The 26,911-nt window shown below is 36.7% G+C and overlaps 1 protein-coding gene across 1 annotated transcript in view; it reads right to left on the bottom strand.

The window, feature by feature from the left end:
• The window catches only part of LOC127618239 (arginyl-tRNA--protein transferase 1), a 112,176-nt gene that overhangs the window by 72,829 nt on the left and 12,436 nt on the right, over window positions 1–26,911 (bottom strand). The window contains 2 exon segments of the mRNA XM_052090592.1: window positions 12,232–12,431; window positions 26,465–26,665. Of these exon segments, the coding sequence (XP_051946552.1) occupies window positions 12,232–12,431; window positions 26,465–26,665 (401 nt within the window).

Raw genomic sequence — 26,911 nt, 5'->3', positions numbered from 1 at the left:
GTGCGTCTCAAGGTCAGAAAGAAAAGATTTGCAGAATCCTTTGCGAAAAAGATTTGCGAAAATTATGTTAAAAAATTTGAGAATTTGCAAGTCTAGTTGTGCTTTCGAAAATCCAATTCCGCTTGAAACTCAGATTTCAGACACGGCTCTTTGTGCAGCTTTAAAAACACATTTGACATATTGCTATCCATCAAATGTTAGATTTTTATAGTGTGTAAGCACCCCATTTGCTCAGGTCAGAATTCTGGCCCAAACAAGATAAAACACACACACACACACAAATATTAAAATTGAAAGAAAACACGAACAATAAACCCATATTTATAATATAACAGCATTTGTTTGGTTGGGTGAGATTTAGCATGAGAAATCAGGAAACATATATATATATATATATAAAATAATGGCAATAGGATAATACATAATGTATTATATTTACATTATGCCACTATTTAGCACATTTTCCCACTCAATTCCTCAATTCTAAAATTAAAAGGCAGTAAAAGGCATCAAATGCCACCTTAATGCACAATTTTATAATATATATATATATATATATATATATATATATATATATATATACACACACACACAGTGCTGGGGAGTAATGGAATACATGTAATGGGATTACATATTTAAAATACAAAATATAAGTAACTGTATCCCACTACAGTTACAATTGAAATAATTGGCATTCAGAATACAGTTACATTCAAACAGTATTTTGATTACTGAAGAGATTACTTTGCATTTTATTGTCATTTCTTTCATTTAATATGTTGCACTATTGTATGGAGTGGTGGTGGCGTAGTGGACTAAAGCACATAACTGGTAATCAGAAGGTCGCTGGTTTGATCCCCACAGCCACCACCATTGTGTCCTTGAGTAAGACACTTAACTCCAGGTTGCTCCGGGGGGGATTGTCCCTGTAATAAGTGCACTGTAAGTCGCTTTGGATAAAAGCCTCTGCCAAATGCATAAATGTAAATGTAATATTCCTTTCAGATGGAAAACATTTCTACATATAAATGATGTTTGAACAGCGGTGAAACACTTTTTTATGATGTGTTACATTCATACGAGCAGACAGAGAAGTACATTTGAAGTAAGTTTGGAGCAGAAGAAATATAAATAAACCTTGTGTAAATTGTCTGATTTACTCTAAGCTAAAATGCTATTTCTAGCCATTTTACATGCACATGTTACCAGACATGATCATATTTATTATCAAGAAAATTCACGTTGGATCATAATTTCTTTTTTCTAGTAAGATTTGATATTAGACCAAAAATCTTATAAATTTTTGTATTGTTTTCCTGTAAAAATATTATTTGATATATCTTGTTTTAGAGACAACACTGCATAAGATATTTAAGATGTATTTTTAACATGTGTATTTTGTCTTACTGTACTGGTAGAGTTTCTATAGTCAAAACAAGTGAAAAAAATCTAATCTAAGTAATTCAAAGTATTTAGAACACATTACTGACCTTGAGTAATCTAAAGGAATACATTACAAATTAAATTTTACAGCATGTAATCTGTAATCTGTAGTGGAATACATTTCAAAATTAACCCTCCCAACCCTGTATATATATATATATATATATACACAGTTGAAGTCAAAATACAAAATACATTTAAAATCAGTTTAGCAAAATTCTTGACATTTAATTTTAGAAAACATTTGCTGTCATTTGTCAGTTAGGATCACTACTTTATTTTAAGAATGTGAAAAGTCAGAATAATAGTACAGAGAATTATTTATTTCAGCTTTTATTTCTGTTCATCACATTCCCAGTGGGTCAGAAGTTTACATACACTTTGTTAGTATTTGGTAGCATTGCTTTTAAATTGTTTAACTTGTGTCAAACTTTTTGGGTAGCCATCCACAAGCTTCTCAAAATAAGTTGCTTAAATTTTGTCCCATTCCTCCAGACAGAAATGGTGTAAGTGAGTCAGGTTTGTAGGCCTCCTTGCTCGCACACACACTTGTCATTTCTGCTCACAAAGTTTCTACTGGATTGAGGTCAGGGCTTTTTGATGGCCACTCTAATACCGTGACTTTGTTGTCCTTAAAAGGTGCAGTATGTAAGATTCAGAAACCCTTGTTATTAATGACACCTGTGGCCATTAAGTGAACTGCAACCTGTTGCTCATGCTTGCGTTCATGCACACACTCCATAGGGATGCGAGCGAGCGATCATCGAACAAAACAACGTACATAGAGACTGAACGTGATTCACAGATAAAATTACAGTTATGATTGTTTTACTACAAACTTTGAGACTAAACTAAAACTGCTTATCAGCTAACATAGCATACTGATACACACATACAGCTACATACTACCGAACTATACCAGACAGTTTACTGTTATGTTGCCCTATTGTATGTTTTGTATGTCATATGTTTTACTACGATCAAGAAACCAGCGTATTTGCTTAAATTTATCCTGTATACCTGACATTTAATATAAAGAGAAGATCTTTAGGCAGGCAAGATCAAGTTAGTTAAAATTATACAGACCATCTTATGGCACTGTATTTCACATGCTTTGCAGTTATGTAAGCTTTCCTGTCCAATAAAAAGAATGCCAATTCAGGGTCAGTTTTGATCCCCAAAACCGAACGAAGGTTCCTCCAGGTCCCTCAAATTCACTCTAGTTTTCACTCGACCACGATCACGTTCCCACTTAGCCAGACGGGATTCAGTAGATACATTTTTTTCTGTTTTTTTTTGGCTTACTCTGAATTTGTGCAGGAGTCAGTGTTGTACTGGGAGCCGGACGTTTGCTGGATTCCATCTCTAAGATAACGTTATCTAGTGTTGCAGCTTGTTGTCGCTCTTGAATAGCGGAAGAGAATCACTGAGGCAATGCTCTCGAGAGCGTGCATAGATGTCACAACCTTTGGATTTTCCTGGCAAAACCGTCCCGCTCCCTTCGCATGAAAATCAGTCTACAGTCTTTAATAGGCAACCTAAGAAGTCTGGGAAGGGCTCATTTTTTAAGTTGCGTTACAAGGCGTTCACACATTGGCAAAAAAAGGTGAATATTACATGCAAATTGTTACATACTGCACCTTTAAGCCATTTTGCCACAACTTTGGAGGTATGCTTGGTGTCTTTGTTCATTTGGAAGGCCCATTGCAACCGAGCTGTAACCCTATGGCTGATTTCTTGAGATGTTACTTCAATATATCCATATAATATTCCTTCCTCATGATGCCATCTATTTTGTGAAGTGCACCAGTCCCTCCTGCAGCAAAGCACCCCCATAACATGATGCTGCCACCCCCATGCTTCACGGTTTGGATGGTGTTCTTCGGCTTGCAAGCCTCACCCTTTTTCCTCCAAACATCAATGTCATTATGGCCAAAGAGTTCAGTTTTTGTTTGATCAGACAAGAGGACATTTCTCCAAAAGGTAAGATCTTTGTCCCCATGTGCACTTGCAAACTGTAGTCCGGCTTTTTTATGGCAGTTTTGGAGCATTGGCTTCTTCATTGCTGAGCAGCCTTTCAGATTATGTTGATATAGGACTTCTTTTATTTGTCTACCAGTTTCCTCCAGTATCTTCACAAGGTTCTTTGCTGTTGTTCTGGGATTGATTTGCACTTTTCACACCAAACTACATCTCTAGGAGACAAAAAGAGTCTCCTTCCTGAGCGGTATGATGGCTGTGTGGTCCCATGGTGTTTATACTTGCATACTATTGTTTGTACAGATGAACGTGGTACCTTCAGGCATTTGGAAACTGCTCCAAAGAATGAACCAGACTTGAGGAGGTCCACACATTTTTTTTTCTGAGGTCTTGGCTAATTTCTTTTGATTTTCCCATGATGTCAAGCAAAGAGACACTGAGTTTGAAGTTATGCCTTAAAATACATCCACAGGTACACCTCCAATTCAGTACACCTCCTATCAGAAGCTTGATATGGTAAATGGTCTGCACTTATTTAGCGCCTATTTAACCTTAACGGTATTCAAAGTGCTTTACACTGTGACACGTTCACCCATTCATACACACATTCATACACCAATGATGGCAGAGCTGCCATGCAAGGCGCTAGCCTGCCATTGGGAGCAACTTGGGGCTCAGTGTCTTGCCCAAGGACACTTCGGCATGTGTAGTTGTGTGGGCCACTAATCCTGGGATTAGTGGCTGACCCGCTCTACCACCTGAGCCAGAGCTGCCTTCATAATTTTCTGGAATTTTCCAAGTTGCTTAAAGGCACAGTTAACTTAGTGTATGTAAACTTCTGAACCACTGGAATTGTGATATAGTCAATTAACAGTGAAACAATCTGTCTGTAAACAATTGCTGGATATTATAGAGTAGATTTTTGTATTATATTTGGTAGATTTCCAAAACGACTTGCCAAAACTACAGGTCATTATTAATAAATCTGTGGAGTCATTAAAAAAAATGAGTTTTAATGACTTCAACCTAAGTGTATGTTAACTTCTGACTTCAACTGTATATAGGAAACACTTTACAATAAGTTTCCATTTGTTAATATGAACTAACAATGAACAATGGTTTTACAGCATTTATTAATGTTAATTACAACACTTACACATTTTTTTTAAACCAAATGCTGTCTTTGTTAACATTAGTTAATGCACTATGATCTAACATGAACTAACAATGAACAATTGTATGTTTATTAACTAACATTTACAAAGATTAATAAATACTGTAAAAAATATATTGTTCATTGTTTCTTCATGATACCTAATGCACAATGTTAATGAATGGAACCTTAGTGTAAAGTGTTACCATTTTTTTAAGTCATTAGTAATTAATTACAATAGTAAGATTTGTAATGAAATTACAATAATTAGATATTGTTTCTGCTTTACAATATTGAGAACTGGGATGGGACATGCTTAGTAGTAAAAAAAAATAGACCATTTACTTATTAATTTTTTTATGTTTTATTAATAGTAAAATACAATGCAACCCCAATTCCGAAAAAGTTGGGACAGTATGAAAAATGCAAATAAAAACAAAAAACATCCACCCTTTGCTATATTGAAAGCACCACAACTACACATTATATGATGTTTTTCCTTGTGAATTTAATAATTTTTAAAAAAATGTACAGTAATTTTAAATCAGATGATTGCAACACGCTCCAAAAAAAGTTGGGACGGGCAATTTAAGACTAATAACAATTTGACGTGTTGAAATAGCAAGGCGATGAAGCTTGGAGATGTTCAACAGAAATTGGTAATTGTCTCATAGTATATAAGGAGCCTCCAAAAACAGCCTACTCCTTCAAGAGCAAGCATCATTCAAGACTTGTCCATTTGTCAACAGATGCACGATATATTTAAAGATTTCAAGGAATCTGGTCAAATCTCGATGCATAAAGGGCAAGAAGAAAATCACTTCTGAATGTGCGTGATCTCTTATCCCTCAGCCATCTGAAAAATGTATTACTTTAATAAACTTTTGTTAGTCAACACCACTCGCCGCTGCATCCACAGACGCAAGCTAAGACTTTACTATGCAAAGCAGAAGCCATACATCAACACTGTCCAGAAGCGCTGCCGACTTCTCTGGGCTCAGACTCATCTTAGATGGAAAGTAGAACAGTGGAACTGTGTTTTTTGGAAAGCACAGCTGTATGTAAGTCAGGGTCTGTATGGGCCAGGGGTGTGTCAGTGCCCATGGCATGGGTAACTCGTACATCTATGAGAACACAATGGATGCAGACAAATATGTACACATTTTGAAGTAACATATATTGCCATCAAGCACCATCTTTTCTAGGAAAATCCCTGCATTTTCCAGCAGGACAATTAAAAACAAATACTGCCCGGATTACAAGTGCATGGCTGTGTAAGCAGAGAGTGTGGGTGCTAGATTGGCCTGCCTGCAGTCCTTACCTGTCTCCAATTGAGAATGTGTGGTGCATTTTTATCACATTAGATGGCAAAGAAGACCCCGTACAATTGTGCAGCTAAAGACCTACATAATGGATGAATGGGGGGAAATTCCACTTTCTAAACTTATTAAACTTGTGTCTTCGGTGACCAAATGCTTAAGTGTTATTAGAAGAAATGTTGATGTTTCACAGTGGTAAACACTCAACTGTCCCAACTTTTTTGGAGAGTGTTGCAATCATCTGTTTTGAAATTACTGTACATTAAAAAATAAATTCATATGGTAAATCATCATATAATGTGTAGTTGTGGTGCTTTCAATACAGCAAAGGGTGAATAAAATTAACAAATAACTCAATTTTGTTTTTATTAGCATTTTTCATACTGTCCCAACTTTTTCAGAATTGGGGTTGCATAATATAATATAATATAATATTATATAGTTATTATAGAGTTTTAATTCATTCATATTATCAATTGTTTTTATTTCTTTTGATTTTGGAATGAAAATGACCAGAACATCTTCACAGATGTGAGATTCACCCTTAAATATAGGCTAAATTGTTGCACATTTTCTCAAAAGATTTTAGAAAATCATTGCCGTTTCTCTAAAAAAATAAAAATAAAATAAAATAAAATATTTACATTTGAAAGTTTCATTGATAAAGAGTCACTTCCTGGTGTACAATATAACATAACATGTGGAAAAGTCAAACACACATGATTTCTTCTCCTAATGATTGAACCCAGACCAGCAGTCAAACTGTCTCAACGAAGTATCTTCTTACTGTATATTGTTACAAAGGAAACTTCCTGAATTTTTGAGCTACAGTGGAACTAACTGATTTTGATTATATTACATCAGCAACTACAGTCAAACAAAGGAAATGATGAAAAGCAATAACCACAATGACCATAACTTCATATCATCAATTATAAAGGACAATCATAGATTGTGGATTTCAATGGAAATAGCATGTAGCTCTTCTACATGTATGGACTTGCTAGCAGCACTTGGGCGGTTTGCAGTAACAACACGCACACACGGTCAAACATTACTTGCCAAAAACACGTTAAATGGTTTGACTTTAATTGTGACAAACACAATCGGTCTGGTAACCCAACGCAACATGTACAAATACAATTTGGAATGCGGAGGGCAAGATTTTCAGTGAATAATGACTTAAGAAATATGAAATTCTGTTTTTGTAAGTCATTGTATGGCTTCAGTCAGGGGTGAGCGATATACCGTTAGACATGATAAACAGGCAGAAATTTGGCAACGGTATACATTTTGGAATTATTGTGTATCGTGGTTACGCAAAACCACCACCGCATGCAAGAAATGTGTACTTCATTCTATTCACGTAGGCTACACTTTCTGTTGGAGAAATGGAGGAGGAAGGCAGAGTTGCTTTATGTGAAACTGAGAGAACTGAAGAAAATATTGTTTGGGTACTGACCATACTGGCCACTGTAGCAATTTCAATTACATAAAAACAAAAAAAAAAAGTTCCCTTAAAATTTAAATTCTCACATCGTTTACTCACTCTCTTGGCAACCCAGATGAGTATAATTTTCTTACAAAACCATTCTATGCATGTTGTAGATTTTTGCACCATGAAAATTGGTATTTGACCAAAATTCCATTATCGTGATTGATATGTATTATGGTGTCAAAATAAAAGTTCCTCAAGAACTATGTATGAATGAACCTGGCGTCGTCCATATTTCCCGCTCTTTCTGACAACAAAGCACTTTAACATGACGTTCTCATAATTACCACTTCAGAAGGCAGCATTAATATTGATCTGTTTCTCACCCACACCTATCATATCGCTTCAGAAGATATGAATTAAATCACTGGAGTTGTATGGATAACTTTTAATGCTGCTTTTGTGCTTTTTGTAGTCTCAAAGTTCTGATCATCATTCACTCACATTGTATGGACCTACTGTCACGAACACCGACGAGGGCGTCTCTCTCCCTGGTCCCCGGAGATCGCACTCGCCCGAATACTAACTGCCCTGATTGTTCCCAGCTGTTTCTCATTACCTCTGTCTATTTTAACCATGCCTGTGAACTCCTTCCTCGCGAAGTCTTGTTAGCCCCGGCCACATTTCTGAGCGTGTTTACTTCTACTTTTGATTATTCAGTGTACCTACCTAGCCTGTTTACCCCGACCTTCGTAGTTAGCCGCCAGCCTAGTTTATCTCTGCCCGTTTACTTACCTCGATTTCTCGCCGCCTGCCCTGACCCTCCGCCTGTTCCAGTTACGAGTCTGCCTGTCCTTCTTGTATTGTTTGATCTGCTGAATAAACGCATATGGATCTCAACCAGCCTGAGTCTGCATCACACCTACAGAACTGAAATATTTTTCAATTGTGTTCAGCAGACGTAAGAAAGTCATACACATCTGGGATGGCATGAGGGTGTGATTAAATGATGAGAATCATTTTTGTGTGAACTATTTCTTTAAGAAATAAAGTCATACAGGTTTGGACCAACATAAGGGTGAGTAATTAAATTGAGCTTCATTTTCAAAATGTTGCTTTGATTACATTACATGATTGGCAAGCGATATTGTGAATAGTCAGGAGCCAAACCGAGACTGAGCGTCTTCCAACATGTATATTGGTGTGAAAGCCTGGCATCAGTTTAGAGTGCATTGTGTGGGATTTTATGTAAGGTTTGATTAGTAAAACAGAGCTGGACAACTACTAGAATCATCAGTGTTTGCACAAGGGCATGCTGGAAGTGAGGCAAATCAAAATCCAGTCCTCCAAACAAAAATATTTAATTGACTGGTGAAGCTGTTCCTAATTAAAGGACCTCTCAAGGAGACATTTTCATTGGACGAGGTGCTTATGGTTCACAGGTTCACAGTAAGGCGGGGTGATTTCACTTCACGTTTTATTTTATTTGGCCCTCGCTGTAGTGCTCATATTAATGCTTGGCCGAGGTAATTGAAGATATTTGCGACTTTTCAGATAAACATAAGGAGAGTTTTTTTAATCCGTTGGGTTATTCTCTTGAGATGTGGAGAAGTTGATTAAGTGTGTGAGGAGGAACCAAGACAAAGAGAACACAACGCTGTCATAACAGCTCAGAGATTTCAAATTACGAGGGGGTGAAAGAGAGCAGAAGCAATCACTTTCCAAACTGGGATTTGAAAAGAAGTACCAATTGGGGACAAGTAAGAGTGTGCCACCACTGCCCTCTGCAGGTATGGTCAGAGGCATTTGTTGAATAAATTCTATCGTAATCTGCTTAAAAACACCCAGATAATTGTTATTACTTGTAGTTTAAAAGAGTTCATGGAAACTTTAAGGATTGTTCTGGATATTTCTTTCCTCTTGTAATTACAATTAATGGAGACTGGTGTTTTAAGCTTCAAAAAAGGATGCAAAAGCACCACATAAGTATCATAAAAGTGGTCCGTTTGACTCATTCTGAAGAAGTCTGCATTCTTTGTAATTGCATGGAAAAAATGACCAGTTCATTCTTCAAAATTTCATCTGTGTTTCACTGAAGAAAGAAAGTCATTCGGGTTTATAATGACATGAGGGTGAGTACTGAAAGTGATGACAGAACTTTCATTATTGGGTAAGTTATTCTTTTGGCATGTGGTGGATTTAACAAAAACACACAATCATGTCTGATTGCCTATTTGTAAACATCTCTTTAGGCTTGGTGTCTCTACAGTCCTTATCCAAGAGTTTAACGACACCAAAACAGAGATTTATAGAAATTAGCTCAGACACCCACACTCAAGCGATAAAGTGAGGTCTGGAAAGGAAGTATGTGATACTGCGCAATCTCTACAAGTAAGCTATTAAAATAATCTCAAATCAAATCAAAGTTTCATGTCCATTTATGTAGTTATTTGCCAAGTAGTCTTGTAATAAGATGGATAATGAGCAGTCAGGCGGTCATTATTTACAAAATAAACACCAACAGATGCAAACCAGAGGTGGAATTCAGCTATTCAGTGTTTTCTTTCATCTCATATAATTACATGTATGTTAAAAAAATGCATTATTTCAACGCAAATCAATATTTTATCTCCTTTTATTGATTTATTTGGTTTGTAGCAGTGTAATAAGCGGGATAATGTACACTGGGTGCAAAATAAGTCGCTTCTGTCTGGGTTTATTCTGCGATAACAACTGGCTGACTGTACATTATTTCTTACAAAAAACTCAGCTAATGAACTTGTTCATTAAACTGTGCTATATTTTCAGTCTTCTAAAGCCATATGATAACTTTGTGTGAGACACAGACCAAAATTTAAGTCGTTATTCACTGAAAATCATCCCCTTTGCTGTAGCTCTCAATTACATTCGCGAACATTCAGATTTGATGCACAAAGGAAAATCACACCAGGTTTGATGTCAATTATGCTCAACAAAAACCAAACAGGTTTGTAACAATATGAGAGTAAGGAGTAGGACAGAAATATACTTTACGCACATCAACAAAAGCAATGACAACGTGTGATCTTTTGTAACAATGATGGTAACAAACCACAGTACTCAAAGGGGCAATAGAGTTAACCTAAAAAGAAATGTGCCATATAATGATATATGAATTGGATTTTTTTCCAGGTAAGTTGTAATAAATACATTTACTCAAACTTAGTTCATACTAATATCTACAATTCACGTACTTGCATAGAGAATCAAGCCTAAATTAAGAAATTTCTTTTTCAGATGAACTCTCTCTTTAACACTCATGCTTTTGTACACGAGAGCTTGTTTTTTTTTTGGACATGAAGTCTGCAAATGTAGAAAAATTCCCCATGTATTGTCTCTAAAGCGAAGCACTAACCTTGTTCAGATGAAGTTGACATTGACTGCTAACCTCTTAAAGTAATTGAATGACATACTGCAGTCAAATCAATCCAGTCAACAGGTTAATTGAGGGATGAATCGGCCCAGATCTATCTCTGGGGACAAAGACGTTTGGGCTATAAGATGCTCTTTCATACAGATTTGCTTAGAAAGCAAAAAACACTGTCTGTTTACCCATGCTGACCTCACCCAAGCAATCTCAGCCAAAGCTGGAGAGGATTGTTCAAACCAATGTCAAGAGAATGGCCTGGAATATCTCCCAGGGATAAACAAGAACAGAAACGCTGTAGAAGATAGATGTACACTTGAGATGAGATCAGTATAGATATTTAACTCCCTTACAATGTTATACAAAGGGCCAAATCCTCTTGTGTAATTGTTTGTTTAAAGAAATAGATAGTCCAAAAAATGTATTCTGTCATTACTTAATCAGCCTTATGTTGTTCCAAAACTGTTTTTTTCTTCTTCTGTGGAACACAAATGAAATTTGAAGAAACTTCACCCTGCTCTTTTTTTTAACTGCAGTTTACTTTGGCCACATCTCTCAAGCTACAAAAAGGACAACAAACACCATTAGAAGTTGTCCACATGACTTGTGTAGTATATTCCAAGTCTCCTGAAGCCATATGATCATTTTGTGTGAGGAACGGTTTGAAATGTAAGTCAATACACACTAATAACCTTTGCTTGTGCCAAAGCTTTGAAATCTTTTTTGCTCTTCCATAAGATCATATATATGGCTGGTTCCTTACAATTTTTTATGTTTCTCACACAATGTGGTCATATAGGGTCGCTCCAATATCAAAAATTTGGCTTTGGTATGACACCAGCCCTGGTACCTCGGTATCAATACTAACTCAATACTTAGGCAGCAGATTTTTTATGAAATTACACAGAAAATTATTTGTCTAAAAGAACTGCATAAAGTTGTATAGATACAAAATACGCCTTTTCTGTTTTAATTTTTATGGATTCCATGTTAAAGGTTTTAATTAAATGTTATGATCAAATTGTGCTAAATATACATATATTATTATTATTATTTATTTATTTTTTGTCCTTTTTGGAATTTGACAGATGTGGTCACCATCAACTGTCTTGTATGGAAAAGACATGCTTGAAGATTCTTCAAAAATTAAAATTTTGTGTTCCATTGAAAAAAATAAAGTCATTTGGGTTTGTTGCAACATGAGGTAAGTAAATAATGACAGAACTTAAAATTTTCATTTGAATTTTTAAGTCCTTTTGATTTAAAAATGTATTTATGCATTTGGCAGACACTTTTATCCAAAGTGACTTACAGTGCACTTATTACAGGGACAATCCCCCCAGAGCAACCTGGAGTTAAGTGCCTTGCTCAAGGACACAATGGTGGTGGCTGTGGGGATCAAACCAGCAACCTTCTGATTAACAGTTTAGTGCTTTAGCCCACTACGCCACCACCACTCTTGCATTCAAGACAACTATGAAAATTTATTTCTTACCTCTAAACGGTGGAGAGGGTCATTTGGTAAGAACTCAGAAATGAATTCCTCCAACAATTTGGGCTGATTAGATGCAGATTTTGAGGGGGTGGGAATCGACGAGGTTGCTTGTTGCTTCTGTTGCTCTTTTTGAAGTCGTCGCTCTTTCCTGAAGTCCTTAGCTTTTCGACACAGAGGTCTGTTGGGGTCGGCTCCCTTACCTGCGATTAAGAAGAGAAAAAGTCATTAGGAATTGACCAATCGACTGTACAAAGATTGTCTCTAGAAAGCGAACAATTAAATATACAGTAGTGTAGCAGCATGTCGCAATTGCTTGATGCGGTCTACACTACATAAACGTTAAATCTGTATGTCACCTCTGAAACTTCGGCAACGGCAAAATTGGTGGCAGTTTGTGATATTTATAGTGTTTACTTTCTTAATACGCATTCCTGGTCTTTTGTGCATGATTCATTAATGCACATTATTACAAAGGAATGTCTTCATAATCTTTCATCAAAATGTAATATCATTGTTTCAGAGATGGAGCATGTTGTCACCAACCACCTGTTATTTTAAGACCACTTTTCATCATCCAACTAATTTCAGACAAATAACATTAATTCTATATACAGTACTATTGACTGGATGTCACATAAAAATTACTGAAGGAATGGGTGTCCGCCAACCAAAGTTCTTTCTGATGCTTACAACTGGTTAGGACAGCTTTGTTAATCATAATTTGAATTTCAGAAATTCTAAAAACTCAATCACTGGCAAAGGATATTTCAGGATATTAATAGTGATAAAACTGATTCTAAGAATGAAATGGAAAGAAAAGCCACTCTTTTAGATTGTTAAAGGAATTTTGCACATTAAATTCATGTTAACATGATCAAATCACTTACTAACCATACCTGTGTAAAGTTACATCCAACATTACGACTTTGTTGTCATGGCGACGTTACACCGGTAAACCCTGTAATGCTGGTAAATCCCTGATTTTACCACACTAAAACCATATTAACACATAATGTTTACGTCTTGAGCATATACTTTTGAAACTGTATTTAAACGTTTATGTACTGGCCCCATTCACTTCTACTGTAAGTGCCTTAATGTAATCACAATTTGTGCCTTCGTTTTTGTTTTTTTAAATGAGGGACACGGCAGAATAATTTTTGGGTTCATCATCATGATGCCACAAAAGATGTCGATAGAACTTTAAGGAACCCAGAACATTCCTTAAAGGGTTAGCCCTTAGGTTAGCCCCACATATGTGCCACACATGGAATTTTTAAGAACATACGGTATGTCCAAAAGCAAATGCACATGATCCTACATCTAAAATATGTCAGCAAATAGTTCAGAATAGCAGAACATTTGAGAACCTCTGAGCAACAATAAGAGAGAAGGAAACGCAGCAGCAGGAGTCTAAAATCTTAATTCTATAAAGAAAGAAATCCTGAGAGCCAAGATCTCCAATTTAAACAAGAGCAAAACTGAGCATCCATTTACAGAGCATCACATAAAATGTGGCTCCGAATCACTGATGTGTTCCAGTAGAGGACTACAGGAGAGGTATAATCAATAACAGCTCTTGAGTATGTCCTACATTTGGATCCATTTTACTGGGAGTGAGAGCATGTGTTTGTAAGTTGCAGGAATGTGGATGTACAGTGGGGTCGAAAAGTCTGAGACCCTATTGAAAATCTAGATTTTCTATCATTTAAATTCAGATATAAACTTTAGGATTTAAAAAAATAAAGAAATTAGATTTTCTGTCATTGATGTAAGCTAATGTGTGACGTTGACCGTTTTTTTACCTCTTTTCTTGCTTTTATGTACTTTGTTTTCATCCAAGATGCAAATTTAATTTATGCAAAAAAAAAAAAACATAATATTGCAAAAACAATGATCAAAAGAACAAAATCGTCACATCACACTCTCATGGCCGGGAGAAACAGTGCATTGTACAGCTCTGTGAGCACGGTGGGTGTGTGTGTGTGTGTGTGTGTGTGTGTGTGTGTGTGTGTGTGTGTGTGTGTGTGTGTGTGTGTTCCTCCACCATTATGACTTTGACATGTGGCTCTATTTTATATTTTTTTAAAGTGTCAATAATCCTGCTCATCCGCACAGTTCAAGTTTGCATTCGACTTATTTTTCTCTGCAAACTCTATGCAGGCTTTGGATTTTCTAGACAAAGTTATTTCAGGATGACAAGAGCAACATTTCAGACGTGATGATCAGTTCGCTTGTAAGTCCAGTTATGAACAAATTAGTCATATTACTTTTTTTGATGCACATCTTGTATATTCAATAGGAATTTATTTGGTAAATGACTATTTGAGTCAATGCCAGCTCGAGTGCATGCTGTCATTAAATCAAAAGGAGGATATCCCAAAAACATTTTTCAATGAAACTTTTCACTCAAATTGTTATGCTGATAATATAATTTCTAATGAAAAAAAAAAAAAGGGTTGTAAATTGAATGAATTTATTATATTTTTTTAAAAATAACATGTTAAAATGTATGGAATTAATTCAATCCCTGGACTGTAATAAAGAATATTATGATATAACTACTCCTACCATCTGAGCAATTTAAGCTTGAAGAACCACCTGTTTTCAGCAGGGGGCAGTAAGCAAATCTTCAGCTATATCGACGTCGCTCAGCTTTACAGATGGAAAAAGTCGCTCAAACACAGCTGAACGGAGCGCAATTCCGAATGCAAGGATTTTGAGATGATTTTTCTAAGCTTCAAACTTCGTTTAACACAGTGACCTAAAAACGCGTCCATCTGACACATGTATCTCAGAGAGAAGATTGACAAATGAAATTGCAAAATGGATTGCTGTCGACAGAAGGTTAATGATAGGCTTATGTTCAAAACTATGGAAATAAACTATATACTGCATTTTAAAGCCACTTTTTGTATTATCTTATTGATGCTTTACTAGTCAGTCACAATAACATAATGTATTAACTATTTGAATCACATTTATAATATATATTTTATTTATAATTATTGAAATTGTTTTTTTTATTATTATACATAGAATTACCGTTAGGCTAAAAAGAAGCCTCTGAACTAGTGGTCTCAGACTGCATGTGTATAGTTTGTTAACTGTAAAGCTCTGATATCTTTAAGCGAGTTATTAGCATGGTTTTCTGTGCAGTACAAATGAGTCGTCTGCTTATGCAAGTAAATGCAGAGCTGCACCCTCCCATTTACTTGGAAGTCATTTTCTCTGCTCTGACATCATGAAATCATCAGCTGTTAAACAACATGAGCTTGTTTGTTGACTCCCGCTGCTTTTGTGAGGAGTTTTCAGGTCACTTGCCGTTTTAAATGAAAGTATCAGAATGGTTGTTCATTTGGCCTGGAGGAAACTAGTGGATGTGGTATTCCCAGGCAGGGCTGGTCAGGAAAGGGGGGCACAAAGGTTCATTGCATCAGTTACTGAATCGGAGTGAGTAGCACAAGCCCTGGCAGTCAGACATCCATTTACTATTGAGCAAACACTGAGACAGTCAGGATGAGAGACTGCAAAGTATGGTAAATTGTAATGCTGATCTAATGTCACACAGTTTAGTTTATAAACAACTATCAAGCACCCCCATCATCTTATTTTGAACAAACAAGGTCATGTCTAGCAATGCACCAATGTATCGGTCAATCTTCGGCATCGGTAAAGTCAATCATTTGCACCATCGGACACACGGGCCGACTTTCACAAAACACAGCCAGTTATAATGGTTGTGGATTTGTGGATTTAGTTGCCTCCGAGAGTTCAAAAGGGCAGTGGTGGCTCAGCGGTTAAGGCTCTGGGTTACTGACCAGAAGGTCAGGGGTTCAAGCCCCAAGACACCCCTGTTGGGCCCTTGAGCAAGGCCCTTGAACCTATCTGCTCCAGGGGTGCCGTATCATGGCTGACCCTGCACTCTAACCCCAGCTTAGCTGGGATATGTGAAAAATAAATAATTTCACCATGTATATGCAGAAATGTATGTATAATGTGTGACAATTGATCAATTTATTTATTTAAAAGCAGAGTTTTTTAGCTACGGTGTACTCCAAGTGCACAGCTGTAGGCCTCTGCTAACCTGCTAGCTAATGTTATTATGTTGAAATAGTTTTGCTAATCAGCTGCAGGACCACTTTACCTTCAATTGTGTAGAATTATGCAGATTGTTTGTCGTTCTTACTATCATGAATAGTGATCAAGTGTGGAGATGGATTTATTTTTACAAATGGTAATTTTACATCTGCAATCCACGGTAGTGCTCGACTAACTTGCTATGTAATGTTATTGTTTTGGTAAGGGTTTACTATTCAGCTGTGGGCCGGCTTTTACCTAAAACTGTGTAACAAAATGGTCGATCTCAAGAGTATTATATAATTATATAATTACAAGCTGTAATGTTACGGCCGCTATCCACAGTAGTCCACAGCTAACTTGCTCGCTAATTCTCTATTTCACTCGGTAATGTCTAACCGGGAGTAAGCCTCTGTTCTCCTTTCATATCTTGGGCGAAAAAAGTTCGGCTACACCCATTCCAGCAAAAGATGACTAACTTACATGCACTACGTGTCTTACTTGAAGATTTGGTAGGTTCACAATAATCAACAGTGTACTTGTAAGAAAGCTTCAAAACTAAATCTTAAGGAAACATCCTGTTCAAGTCATGCTTGCAGAGGTGGTTCAGGTCGATCAGCTTGTTCTTCCAAACTTTCATTATCGTACTCGCGCTCGAACTGGTACGGCAAAAACTGACGCCATTGTTACCATGGTTACAATAGTGTTTACAGCTGCTCAGGAAGCCTGCAACTCGGTTATGGTAAGGGGCGTTACATATCCGACACGCTCTATGCGGTTGACCAATCAAAACAGACTAGGGTAGCTGACCAATCAGAGCAGACCTCTAAAGAGGCTTTAAAGAGACAGGACGAAAATGTTCAAAAAACAAAAATTAAAGCATGTAAACATATTCTAGTAGACCCCCAAATTAAAATCATGAACCTGTGAATTAGCATAATATGGGCTCTTTAATGTACCCCTATGAGATTTTCCAAATATGTATCATCCGCTGTGTGAAAACTGTAAGTCTGATTTGTTCAAAAAGACATAGCACACTATTCCAGAACAGTCTTAAGGTATGTGCCAAGTTTCGTGGATGTTGCTTGAAAAATCTAAGATGAGAAATTTTGAAAAAAAAAAACGTAAACAAAGCTTGTAGAATAACAGTATGTTGGCTTCATCAAGCCAATATAATAAAACACTGCCATGTGTGCTATCAAGTAGCCTGTGCAAAACAGGTAAAGTTATAATGAGATCAGTAATTTTCCGCCATTACAAATATTTTCTCTGATCACCACATTCTGGGAACCACTGTCTTTGTGTAAAAGCAAATCGTAAGCCAAGTTGACATTAGCTCAGATAAAGGACCTAACTGTGGCTCATCCAAACAGTCACTGATTCATTTGTTGGACTGTGCAAACTAAGTTCATTTGTGAAATAAAATTTTTAAACATATACATCTGTCCTTGAGTACACTGTACAATAACCCTACCCTCACTCTACACCCCTCTCTCTATCTCCCTGGACTGACGCCAGCCCCTCGGAGTGCTCTCGGCATCCCATGTCAACAGTTTACACACTGACATCCTGTTTAAAGCAATAAGGAAAGCAAGGCCATTTCCTGCCTGTCCTTGTGCCGGCCGGGGCCGAGTGTCAGCCTGCCTGCCTGCCATCAACCTGACTGACCCACAGGGGAAGAGAAAGAAGAAAAAGAGAGAAGGACAAGAAGGAACATTGCTGAATGACTCTCACAAAGCGTGGCATGAATATGTCCAGGTCATATTTCACCCAAAATATATCCGCATGTATGTATGTATCAGTGACGTGCGGTGATGTCTTAAAGAGGCTAGGCACAGAGTTATGAAAGCCAGATTACCTGATTTATTGTTTAAGCTAATAATACGTAATAACAGTGAACGTTACGCACAAGCGCGGCATATCAAGAAATGTAAAAATCAGGAGGAATTATTTGTCAATAAAAAAAAAAACAAAAAAAATTAAAAAAAATCAGGATGTATATCGTGTACTCTCTCTCTCTATCACAGACACACACACACACACACACACACACACACACACACACACACACAGTGAACGTTACGCACAAGCGCGGCATATCAAGAAATGTATGTATTTTATATATGTGTTATATATAATATATACGATTTTGTTAATATATCTTCATTAGATATTATTATACAAAATTCAGTAGTCAAAACACAGAACATATAACAGAACATAAGTTGTTTATTTTTTACAACATTATGTGCTTATTTTTTTACGTGCAATCTTCATCTTTATAACAGAAGATACAATACAACAATCCTTTACCTTTTCATTGTGGTAGGTTATATACAGCTTCCTTTGCTCGTCAAGTGCAAGGTCGATCCGAGATTTTCCAAAGGTTTTCAGTGTAATTTGACACTGGATGTGAGCTGACGACATTTCATGCTTGGTTAAAGCTGCGGGCAGGTTGTTCAAATCACAATATCCCGCTAAAGTCCAAACAGTCTGACTGGTTGGAAAAAGCAGGCAGGGATAGCAGTACAGCCGCTGATTGTTAGCACAGCCACATAGCCAATCTTTTCTTACATACCAATCAGTTTGAAATGATCGGATAATTTTTGTGCCCTTTTGCTGTACTAGTCAATCTAAGGCTGGCGTAGACCTCCCTCTTGCAATTAACTCATATTTGGAATTAAAATCGAGCTTGGAAAAAATTCTTAATTCCGTGATTACGGCCGGTGTTCTGTCATTTTGATTTTGAATTTGGCGGGGATTAGGCATGTACGCTAGCTGTGGTGTAATGACGTTAGATACGCAAATGTCCAGGAATATCTCGATTTTAATTGGTCCATGTCTGATACGTAACGGAGATGATTACGGGCATAACATATTTACGTCAAAAGGCACAGCAGATTTGTGCTTTTTGCCGTACATGTTAAAGAATACAGGATCGAGCGCGATGCGCAACATGGGTTTTCCGCGTGTCGTCTGCAATGAATGGACCATAAAAGCACTGCTTATTCTACCATTTGTTTTTAGTTGATTATGCGTAACTGCTACATTTGTCATCATAACGCCTAAACAATTGGAATAACACACATATTGCATATATAAATCACAAGAATAAAAAGTAAAAATACAAATACAAGTTTATTATTTAATAAACATTTTATTTTTGAATTTTGGCAGGGTAGGCAGTGCCTAGTTTGCCTACCCAGACCGCACGTCAGTGGTATGTATGTATATATACATACACCATATATCTCACCAAACTATGTTCCTCTCCAGGAGACAGAATGCATCTCCTTCCTGAGCGGTATGATAGCTGCGTGGTCCCATGGTTATACTTGCATACTAGTGTTTGTACAAATGAACGTGGTACCTTCAGGTGTCTGGAAATTGCCCCAAAAGGATGAACCAGACTTGTATGATAGCTGCGTGGTCCCATGGTGTTTATACTTGCATACTAGTGTTTGTACAAATGAACATGGTACCTTCAGGTGTCTGGAAATTGCCCCAAAAGGATGAACCAGACTTGTGGTGGTCTTGGCTAATTGTTTTTCATGTTCCCATGATGTCAAGCAAAGAGGCACTGAGTTTGAAGCTTTAAAATACATCCACAGGTACACCTCCAATTCATTGGATCTTTGTTAATGTTAATTACAAAAATGTAAAAAAAAAAAAAATTAAACAAATGTGGTCTTTGATATTATTTTTCTAAATTTTATGTAAAATTGTTACAATTTTCAAAGGTGAAAATTAATTCTAAATGAAAATAACATTACAATGCAAGCAATCTTAATGATTCTATGATAGGTTTCATTAACTTGAAGAAAACAAAAAAATGAAGAGAGAGAGATTTGAACAGGGTTTAAGTCTCTTTTAATTAAAGACTACACTGAACTCTGGCTTTTAGAAGTTTGTCAACATAAAACATTGAATGATAAATCACACTCACAGCTTTAGAGCCCAGCATTGACCGGATAAAAGTTGTGCTTTTCAAGGCATAAATTTGGACCAGATTTACAACACATCATCATTATTAGCTATTTACAAAGTTTTCAGAAAAATCTGGCCTTTACACACTTCACATGAGATGTGGGACCTCCTTTGGGGCCACTGAGCACTGTTCTGTGACTTTCTCACACAAAGAAGCAAGTCATTGAGACAATTAGCTCTTTCTTAACTATTCTTCCCTCTTTTCCGGTTAATATGTCCAGTTGACTTAGTAGAGGGAATGTTTCCGGCCAGGGTTGTAAATACAGCATGGGGACGATAGAGTAAACAAGAGCGAGAGCCAGAGCAGATGCTGGGCCGGATCCAGGGCAAAAATGGCCTGCGTTCCGTTACTCTCGGTGTCTGACTGAGCTTTGAGCAGATCAGAGCCGACATAGTGCTGTAGGTAAATTATAAAAAAGTGCAGGAGTATCATTTGAGTGCATTCAAAGCTTTGTTCAAGTCCATTTGGAATCAGAGTTTGGTTTTTTTAGGCTTGTGTAAAAAGCGTTTTCTGGATTCAAGGGTGCACCAAGAAACCTAAACCATGCCCGCTTAAGAGCAGGGGTCTGGAATGATGGTTCATAAAGCCTACAGCAGAGTTCACAAATTGTCGGCATAATATGCAGAAGAGAACTGCTACTGATGACATATAATTTGCCTATTATACTACAGCAAAGGCCAAACGCAATATGCCCCACATTTACACATCTCGTGACACATTGGTTCTGTCATATTCGTTGCACTGCATCTAGCTTTTATAAATGCAAGATCGTGTTTGTTCAGAACGACCCCTTAGAATAGTCCAAATTGATTTAGGTCCGAGATCGGGTCTCATTAACTATGATATGTCCTGACAGAGCAGTTTGCCTCAACTATGCTCAGATTCTGAGAGAAATGGAGTGAGACTGTTATAAAATACACATTTGGCTGGACCTTCAAAAATGTTTTATGCCATTTGTCTCTGCTTCAGTGTAGCAGCAGTTACTGTGTTTTGGCTTTGTAGGGCAGTATAGTACCTATAATGTACTCCTCTGCAGAAATTGTGATCTGTGAGCAGCCCACTTATTTTGACTCTACAAATTAAACTATGACAAAAAGAAAATCCTCTTTAACAATAAATAATTGGGTCATTGTCAACTGATACAGAATAAACATTAAATACAATCACATTAAACTAGATGCTGCTGACTGGATAGTGCCAAGGTCACAAAGACCCTTAGTAGTAAACACGTGCTTTTGAGAGTGGGCCGTCGTGTGCAACAGGGAGATAAACTCTGACAGATCTTTTCCTGCGGAAGACAGATTCTCCCTCTCTAGCAGTTAACAGTTCGTAAAAACTCCAGAACTGCCTTCCTTGAGGACTCATGGACACACATATATTTACGCACACACACACACACTCACACACTCTGTAAAGTACGACCAGCAAAAACTCAAAGACACATTCCTTTAAATACATGTGCCAACACACACACACACACACTCTCTCCCTGAGGGGACAGTGTAATGTATATTTGCTGTGCAGGGATGAATCAGGGCAGGGTGAATAAGAGATGGCACACTCCTTTATGAGAGGAAAACATATGGAAAGAAGAAAAGTGGGGCGTGTAGAAACACTTTTACTATCTGGACCAGTCTTTACTGGCACCCTCACCCCCTGAACACAAACCCACACACAAAGCAAAACAAGTTATGAGTACACTATATTGTCTGTAGTAAGAATGTGCTAAATAATTTGGCCTTCTGGGAGCAACAATGCAGTTGTTACCATTCACTTAATCTCAAAGGCTGATGCATTAACATTTGCAGCCGAAAAAAATACCTTTAACAGCATTAAAGGTATTGACATGAATGTTTCTTTCAAACTTTGTGTAATTGGTGGTGCTTGCTTATTGTTGCTCATACTTAATCTGCTTCCGCAGAGACTTCCACTTGCACACAACTCATCCCACGCCATTTGTGACAAACGGACGTCATGTATGGCTTGTTGAGGAGAGTTGTGCATTTACTTTTCTAAAAATTAGACTAAAGATTTTCACCTGGTCGATGATAAAAATCCAATAGACTTACACTGAAGTAGGGGCCATTTATAAGAGCTTAGCAACCACACAAAAGGGTGATTCTCATGAAATCTGCCAACAAAATATTCTGGTTAGATTTAAATTGAAAATTATATTGTGCAAAATTCAAATGATTCTTACATTTAGATTAAAATCAATGAAATTGAAAGGCAGTTCCAAGTAATAATATGGTGTATAAATAGACTACTTTACAATTTAAATAATATATCATTTTTTTCCAGGTTGCAGTAATGAGAATATCATAATGACTATCTTTTTTCACATTGCGGTACTAATAAATGGGGTATAAAATATCATGACATCAATGTCAAAATCTTAATAGCCCTAAAAACAGGCTTCATTTTCAATGTGCCAAATATCATTTTTTATTTGTTTCTTTTGATTTTGGAGTGATATGACAAGGATATTTTCTTAGGTTTCGTAAGAATTACCATACTGTAAAAATAATAATAAAATATGCTAAATTTACAGTAAAAAATACAGTGACCATGTTTCAGGCTTTACGAGATGTAATTTCGATGCCTGAATATTTTACTGTTTCTACTGTTTATATTATTAAATGATATAATAACATTCTGGAACTATAACTGCTTTTCATTTCAAATATCTCGTTAAACACCGTAGTAACTACAAATGGCAACAAAAAGTTCATCAAGAGTGGCCCTTCCTGCAATATTACTTCAGGGTAACACATGTGATTACAATTATGCAATAAACAAACTAAACTACATAAAATATAACATAGAACACCCCAATGTACATAACTGATTTTAAAAATAAGGAGAAGCATAACAATTCCCATAAAATATAAAGGGGGAAAAAAATAAAAAATACAAAAAATATATTTTTTCCAATAGTACATATATTGTCTTGTTAAGTACATTATTATTTTTACCATATATGTTGGACATTTTTTTTGCAGCAGCACTCAGAACACCTTAGCAACAGCCTAGCAACGTCCTAGCAAACACTCAGAACTACTTTGAAAATGCTCAGTAATGCCCTAGTAACCCCTCACAACACTACCTAGTGCCTAGCAATAAACAACATAGCAACCATGTAGTAGGGATTTTTTTTATATTTATATCAGTGGCGTGTGGTGGACTTTTGAGATAACGAGGCAGAGTGCCATCTCAGGGTTAGTATTTTTGGGGGGTTTTTACTTTTACTTTTTTGCAATATCAGTTCCAGTTGACATTTACATAGCTTTCAGGTTAAACCCATACAAATCTGAATCTCATTTATCACAACATATGATATGAAACTGTAGGCCTAAATACAAATATATGATGTTAAAAATAAAAAGTCACAAACTTGCTCAAAAATGCAACAACATAATAACAAAATACTACAAATAGCTGTTGTCCTATATGTAACACATATTTTCCTTAAATCATAGTTTATTATCCTATAATTTGAATACGCTATGCAACCTACATATATGCCCAAACAAAATGAACTATTATATAGGCTATATGTAATTGCCATTTCTCAGATTTCTGTATGGGAAGGCATATTAATTACCTATTACCCAACACTGTAAATACGCATGAAATACTTTTATTTTTTGTTAGTTCATATTAACAATATTTATTCATTCAAGTCAAATCAAAGACTCATCAAATGTGCAATAAAATAATACAAATTATTATTTTAAAAAGCTTCAAAAACAATACCTACAAGAATACAGCAACAAGCATGTTTCATGTATATTTAATCTGTTCACCTATTATTTTTATAGTCATCTTATTTTTGGATCATTTGTCATTTATTCCTTGGTAAACACCACAAGTTTCATGATGTCAGAGCTGCCACATTTGCGTCAGGGGAGGAAATTATCGTATTGATTGATTGACAGTGTATTTAACCCCACCCAGTCGATTATTTTTCTGACCTGAATTTTTGAGGAGGTAGAGCCTCCTTGGCGAAATATATGTACGTAAATATATACACACTATAACCAGTACAAATAAATGATAGATTATAGCATTGTTGTATTCTTTAAACCTTTTAGTTTTTCTTTATTCACCTTCCAGATGTCTGTTCTATTCTCAATGTTTTATTGTGATTGTGATTAATTGCGGAGCGCTACCATATATGAGTTAAAAAAAACATCTACAACACCCTACCATGAATAAGCATGGACACCTAAGAAACCACTCAGTGACTCTCTAGCAACCACACAGAACAACTTGTTCAGACTGCCATATCCAGATTGTATCCAGATGAGTTTTTGATAGTCTGGACAGCAAAAAAACACATGAAATCTGATTCAAACCACATCAGGAGGTGGTTTCAAATGCGATTGAAATCGGATTTTTTCAGATGCGTCTCAGATCCTCAATTTGGATTTCAAATGGTGTTTTGCATCACTCTTAACGCGACACACAATGTTGACGTCAAAAATCGATGACTGCAGCACGGAACATCACAATATATACCAGTCTCCTCCGTCGCTGAGCTTTTCTTGTGTGACGGAGGAGTTCTGCACCGCGACTGGACAGGGCGCTTAGTTGGAGAGCGAGATGATGCACCTCCATTTTTCCCCACATCTGAATTAAAATCATCATCACGTAGGTACGCCTACGTCGTTACCAAAGCAACCCATGCAGATACGTTGGTTATGTCTCAACGCGCAAACCTGATTTGATCACTTGCAATTAATGGTGTGGACAGTCTGCCTGAAAAGATCTGATTTGTCTGCAGTCTGAACATAGCCTTAGTAACCAGTCTAGCAAATAAGAAGCATCTTATGACACAATAATGGGGGGAAAATAATCAGGCAAACATAAAAATCTAGTCCTAATTTCTCTTGCTTTGTTTCTCATTGACATGAACTTTGAGTTAAGGACCAAGTCAGTTTACATGTATTCCATTACATTGAGCTCAAATATCCAGAGGTCATTTACAGATTCTCAAATGTTTATAAATGGAGTGTTTGACCTCCTGTGAAGTAACAGTCATTTAGCTCTGTCTGTGACAACATTAACAACAGACATAAGTCACACGTAAAGAGTCATAAAGCAAGCAGCGATATATTTGTCACCAGGAGGTTTCCGATTGGAGACACAGAGCTGGAGTTTTCTACTCCTTTTGCGAGCCACTATAAATCCTTCCTGTTTCTGGAACGTTCTGAGGGGGTGTTCATTCTAGAGGCCTGTAGATGTATGGGACTTTTAATCAGTCTATAATTCATACACAGGAGACGTGTATGACCCTTGTGCCTCAAATCTGCAGGGGATTATCACGTTTTGGCTCACAGAACTTCATTCCTAGTGGAAACCAAATTGTTTACTCACAGTTTATAATTCTGATGAGACTGAAATGTTTCAAATGACATTTTGTATAACAATTATATTTAGATGAAAACCCAAAGCACATTTGATTGAACATGTGAAGGGGCACGCTGGGGTTGCAAATCTTGCTATTATATGTGACTGCAGGGAACAATTTTAATATCCCCATGCCCATGCAGATTGCCAAACTCTGGTTGCACACTGCCCTCTAGGGTTCAATGACGAAATAGCATTCAAGGTCAGTTAATACCCAGAGCTAGAGGCAAAAAGGCCACTGAAAGTGACAAATGCCCCAGATATTCCTCTACTTTTTCTGTTTTCTAAAGTTTGATATATTTCATGTTATTCAAACTAGTTAGAATGTAGCTCCTTTTTAGACACGAGCTGTCAACTATATTTATCTGTGTTTAAACATTCCCTAATAAAAGATAAAAAATGCCCCTGAAAATCAATTCCACTGGGCTAATATTGCCCCTTAATAAAACAAAGTTCATTTTTGACACTGAATCCAGGTTATTATGAATCACTATTAATAGTATTGCTCATGCTTATGTTTGTTTATTCTAAACTCTAAACCCACAATTTTAAAGTCGGCACATAACTTGTCCAGCACCTTTGTGCTACGCATATGAATGACCTCATTGGCATGCTGCCAATTACTGAAACCAACCAAAACGTGAGGGTGAAATCAAAATATCTCAATCACTAAACTGTAAATGACATCAAAAACCATAATATACATTGTTTACATCTCTGTATACACAATTTCTAAACAGTTACGTGACAGACCTGGTTTAGGTGCATCATTTGAGGTTTTGTCTGCTTGGACAGGTGCTGCGTCTTCTCTGGAAGTTGATGATGTGGTTGATTTGGTGTCGGTGTCTGGGTCAGGACTGGTGGAGATATCCTCTACATCAGTGAGGTCTATCTTCAGAGGGTCTTGAGGAGGAGGTTGAACGCCTTCTTCATGCACTGAGTCCATAGGCTCTCCTAAAAGATCATATATAATATCCAATATAACTATTACTGAATTTGTGAATACTCTGATTATTGCAGGCAAATTATTCACACAATGTCATTTAGCCAAATAGAACATTTTGTTGGATCAATAACCTTAGGTCCTAGAACAAGCTAGCCATCAAATAATCATTCATTACCAATTCCCAGTCCCTCAATCCATCACTTCAACTACCCTTACAGCTGGTCAGTGTAATTTCCTCAGAGTTTTCTTTTTTT

The sequence above is a fragment of the Xyrauchen texanus genome, chromosome 24 (genome assembly GCF_025860055.1).
Source record: "Xyrauchen texanus isolate HMW12.3.18 chromosome 24, RBS_HiC_50CHRs, whole genome shotgun sequence".
NCBI classification, from domain to species: Eukaryota; Metazoa; Chordata; class Actinopteri; order Cypriniformes; family Catostomidae; genus Xyrauchen; species Xyrauchen texanus.
The sequence above is the reverse complement of the archived record's forward strand: the minus strand, read 5'-3'. Positions and strand labels throughout refer to the sequence as shown.